The sequence below is a fragment of the Arachis hypogaea genome, chromosome 14, assembly GCF_003086295.3.
Source record: "Arachis hypogaea cultivar Tifrunner chromosome 14, arahy.Tifrunner.gnm2.J5K5, whole genome shotgun sequence".
Classification (NCBI taxonomy): domain Eukaryota; kingdom Viridiplantae; phylum Streptophyta; class Magnoliopsida; order Fabales; family Fabaceae; genus Arachis; species Arachis hypogaea.
The window spans coordinates 111,372,848-111,377,845 of NC_092049.1; the positions used below are offsets into that span (position 1 = coordinate 111,372,848).

General features: G+C 30.6%; 1 protein-coding gene across 1 annotated transcript; it reads left to right on the forward strand.

Annotated features, from left to right (window-relative positions):
* Window positions 1-642: 642 nt before the first annotated feature.
* Window positions 643-1,341, forward strand: LOC114925211 (uncharacterized). The gene has a single exon (XM_029292488.1). The coding sequence runs from the start codon at window positions 643-645 to the stop codon at window positions 1,339-1,341; it is 699 nt and encodes a 232-aa protein (XP_029148321.1).
* Window positions 1,342-4,998: the final 3,657 nt, after the last annotated feature.

The following is a 4,998-nucleotide window of genomic DNA, read 5'->3' on the forward strand; positions in this document are numbered from 1 at the left end:
AGGAGTGCAGTTGACGATGCCTGGTACTGTTGCAGTGCTAAGGACGAGCCCTGTTCGTGTTGGTGGACAGTTGGACGAGTCTCGAGCTTATTTTCACAGACTATTCTGGACCTTTCCACCATGTATCGAGGCATTCCGTCATTGCAAGCCCCTAGTTAGTATTGACGGCACCCATCTGTATGGCAAGTATGGGGGAACGTTGCTTGTCGCGATTGCACAGGACGGGAACTCCAACATACTCCCTGTTGCATTCGCATTAGTCGAGGGTGAGAATGCTGAGTCATGGTCCTTCTTTCTCTCCCACCTGCGTGAGCATGTGACACCGCAGCCGGGTCTGCTGGTTATCTCGGACAGGCATAACGGCATCAAGGCCGCCCTTGAGGCTCCTGACGGAGGCTGGTTACCTCCGTCTGCATACCGAGCATTCTGCATTCGACATGTTGCGGCAAATTTTGCCCTCACCTTCAAGGGAAAGACGCAAGGAGGCTACTTGTGAATGCGGCATACGCTAAGACCGAGGTCGAGTTCCAGTACTGGTTTGATATTCTTAGGACCGAAGACCCGGCGATGTGTGACTAGGCTAACCAGATTGAGTATTCCTTGTGGACACAGCATTGTGATGAGGGGCGTAGATTCGGACATATGACGACGAATATATCTGAGTGTGTGAACTCGATCCTCAAGGGTGTTAGAAACCTTCCTGTGTTCTCGCTAGTCAAGGCAACATACGGAAGGTTGGCCGAATTATTTGTTCGCAAAGGGAGGGAGGCTGAGGCGCAGATGGGTACCGGACAACAATTTAGTCAGCACTTGGTGAAGTGTATAGAGGCCAACTTGAAGACGGCTAGGTGCTTCACGGTAACTGTGTACGACAGGGATAACTCCGAGTTCACCGTCGCAGAGACAACTCCGACTGGTTCTTTCTCACTGAGTACCTACAGAGTCTCGCTTGCATCTTACACATGTGACTGCGGATACTTCCAGGCACTTCATTTCCCGTGTCTCCACGCACTGGCATGCTGTGCCTACTCACGGCTTACATGGGAGCCTTACGTCCACCAGGTGTATCGTCTTAGTTCGGTCTTCAGTGTGTATCAAATGGGTTTCACACCTCCCATTCCGGAGGGTTTTTGGCCACCATATGACGGGCCGACTGTCATCCCTGACCCCAATAAGAGGCGTGCGAGAGAGGGTCGTCCCAGGTCAACTCGGATACGGACCAATATGGACGAGGCATATCTGAACCGGCCAAAGAGATGTGGACTTTGTCGGCAGCCCGGCCACACACGTCGGAGTTGCCCACAGCTCGGAGGAGCAGAGCACACACGGGGACATGATTAGGTGTATTGGTGGCTTTGGTACTTTTGTTATTTCAATTTCGCGTTTAGATTCCACTATTATTGGTTTTCTTGCTTGTAGTTGGTGACTGATAGAATTTGTTAACGTTAGTGCGATGTACTTTGAATGAGATTTTAGTTAATGAATATATTCTGTCACCGCAGTTTTAAACGAAATGTATGTCTAATGCACACCGGCAAAAATAACTTTACGAGTTTTATTAAGACATGATGCGAAAACTATGTTCGTAACTTAAATTGCTTGCTAGAACGAATTCTGAGTAATTCGAACCAAGCTGGTTCGAATTATTAAGTTAGGGTTCGAACCAATCTGGTTCGAATTATGTTGCTTTGTTCTATACGTGTAATTCGAACCTATTTGGTTCGAATTACTTGAAAAGTGAATTCGAACCTATTTGGTTCGAACTATAGAAATGTCCTTTGGTTGATTGATGAATCAGATTTTGCTTTGGCTTATCTGTGTAAAATTGATCTCCCTTTGGCTTGTTTAAGTTTTTTACCCTTAAAATTAACATAATATTTCTCCTAAAATATATGCGGTAGTGTAATTAGGTTTTTAATTATGAATACCTTCAATTTGTGAAAAAATACTCAGTCAACTCTAACATTTTTTTTTACACTTAGAAGGACTTAATTATAAAATTAAAAATAATGTAAGGACCTAATTAAAAAAAATATAACGACCTAATTATAAATTTAGTAAAACTATAAAGACCAATAAAATAATTAAAACTATTGGAGTTACATACCAATTATTTGTAGTTACAGCATAATTGCACGGTTCAAAAAATAATGGGTATATTACATTATTAAATCAATTGCTTATTTAAATTACATTCTAACAATTTATTTTTGGAGGATCACTACAAGGTTTTGGTTATTTGTGATAATTCTTTTTTATTTGTGGAGGTTTATAACTCCTAACAAATGGTTTGTAGGGATTTTCCCAAATTTTAAGGTGTTACGAAGTCTTTTGTGGAAATTTTTAAAAACCTCCACAATCAGTGGGGGTTTTGTGCGTATTTAGTGGGGTTTTATATTGAACTTTTATGACAGTTTTAAATTACTTTTGTGGCAGTTTAAAATCTCACAAATTGACTTTTTAATTTAACACAAATTAACTATTTTGTGAGATTTTCAAACATTCACAAATCTTGTAGTTATTTATTTTTAATTTCAAATCATTCATTAATCTCATCTCATTTATATATTCTTAACAAGTATAATAACCCGTGCCATGCACGTGATAAGATTGAAATTATAATTTTAAATTCTTTTGTTAAGATTAATTTGAATTATAATAATTTGATTAATAAAAATGTAACATATTATGTATTTTTTATTTTTTCTTAATCTAGTATTAAATGTATTAACTCTAAAATAGTTATTAATTAGTTTTAGTAATTTACTTTTTTTAATAAATCAAACATATATACTCAATGTAACCATAAATAACCTAGTAATACTTAGACCCACCAATAATTTTTTATATGTTATTTTACTGTCAAGTAAGAACATATCAAAATCAGCTCAAAATAAATAATAAATTATTAGAGAATTCTAATGTACAAAATTCTCTAATAAACAATAAATAATTTAAACCCACTAAAAAATAACTGAACACTTTTCTTTGATACCTGCAAAACATATACCTGAAATAATATTATATCAATGTTAGTATACAGTTTTACAATCATCGACTGTATTTACTATACGTGACTCATTCTTAAAAGTTATTCTACATACGTGTGCAGTCGAAAGATAAATTACTGGACTTTATTTTATTTTTCTAAATTACTATAATTATGCATTATATATTAAATGCTACTTGTAATATAATTGTAATATAATTATAATAAAGATATTTTTCTGAAATAAATTTAGAAGAGAGAATACTGCTTTCATTTTGGAGGAAAAATGAATTTATGAGGAATTGACACTTCACTTTTATTAGTTGATAATGTATTAAATATTGATTTTATATAATTATAATAAAGATATTTTCCTTAATTAGTATAATCATGCATTATTCATTAAATGTTAATTGTAATATAATTATAATAAAGATATTTTTCTAAAATAAATTTAGAAGAGAAAATAGTGATTTCATTTTAGAGGAAAATTGAATTCATGAGAAATTGACACCTCACTTTTATTAGTTGGAGGAAAAATCCAGTTTTAGTATATTTTTCGTTATTATATATTTTTCTCTAATCACATATCCACTGTTTTCTTTCCTTCGTTTCAGCATTTTGAATCTGGGTTTAACTTGTCGTAGTTCTCACTTCTCAGTCATTCTATTAGATATAGTTGATAACTATTGAAATTCTTTGATTAACATAGGAGAAAAATATATTATTATATGATAGAATTAATATGAGTATATTTTGTTATTAAATACACAAAGTTAATATAAAATAAAATTACACATAAAAAAGTAAAGAAAATAAAATTAAAATAGCAAAAATGATAAAAAGATTATTTTTACAATTTTGTTTTGTCATTTTTATGTACAATGGATTAGAAAATAATAAACTTTTGACTAAATTAATTTTGTATTTGTTATATTCAAATTAAATAAGTAATAAGTTATATTGTTTTAATTTATTCCTTAAATTTATATATCATAAAAATCAAATCAATATACATAATTTTAAATTGTGTGATACTTAAATATCTAATCAAATCAATTAGTTGATATAATTAATGCATCATAATGAATTGTATTTAATGAGTTAAACAAAATAAATTAAGAAACACTCTCAGAAACATGCTACGTTGACTCTATCATTAAATGTAAAAAATCAATTTTTATATAATAGAATCGATAATATAATAGACGGCGAGAAAAAGAAAGATAAACATTTTAGATCTTAGGCTGTTTCATTTGGATGTTGTAATGTGGGTATCACGTTATTTTACTTATTCTACCCTATGGACCTTTTTACAACTTTATTTTAGTATCAATAGAATTTCATTACCTTTTAGTAATAAATTAAAATCCAAAATAAAATTGAAAAAAAAAGTAAAGAATATAAAATTATTGATTGAAATTTTATTTTATTTTTTATTATTATAACAGGTATTTTTATTTAATATACCAACACCGTACAAAATTAATCGTAAAAAAAGTATAAAATATAAATAAATATATTGAATTAAGAGATAAAATTATATTTGTTATCTCATTTTTACTTTTAGCAGCACAATAGAATATCATGTACTCAACATAATTTAAGATGCAAATTATAAATATTTTAAATATAAATAAAAATAATTTAATATATTAAATAAATTAATAGAATAATATAAGTTAACTATTTTTTAATTAATTTTGTTATTTTTTTCTGACTACCTTTAAAATTACGACTTTTTTTAAAATTTGACTGTGAAATAAAATTAGAGTTGTTGGTCTACACCATTAAAAAAAATACTATGCAATTACATTTGTACATATAACATGTTCTTAAATTTTTATATGCTAAACTTAAGATTATGTATTTCTTTGTTTATGCCATAAATAAGTATTATTTACAATGATTCGTATTGATTAAAAGCTTAAAATTTTTTGTACGTATTAATTTTATATTTAATATTAAAACATGAAAATTTATTATGTTATTTTACTATTAATGTATGT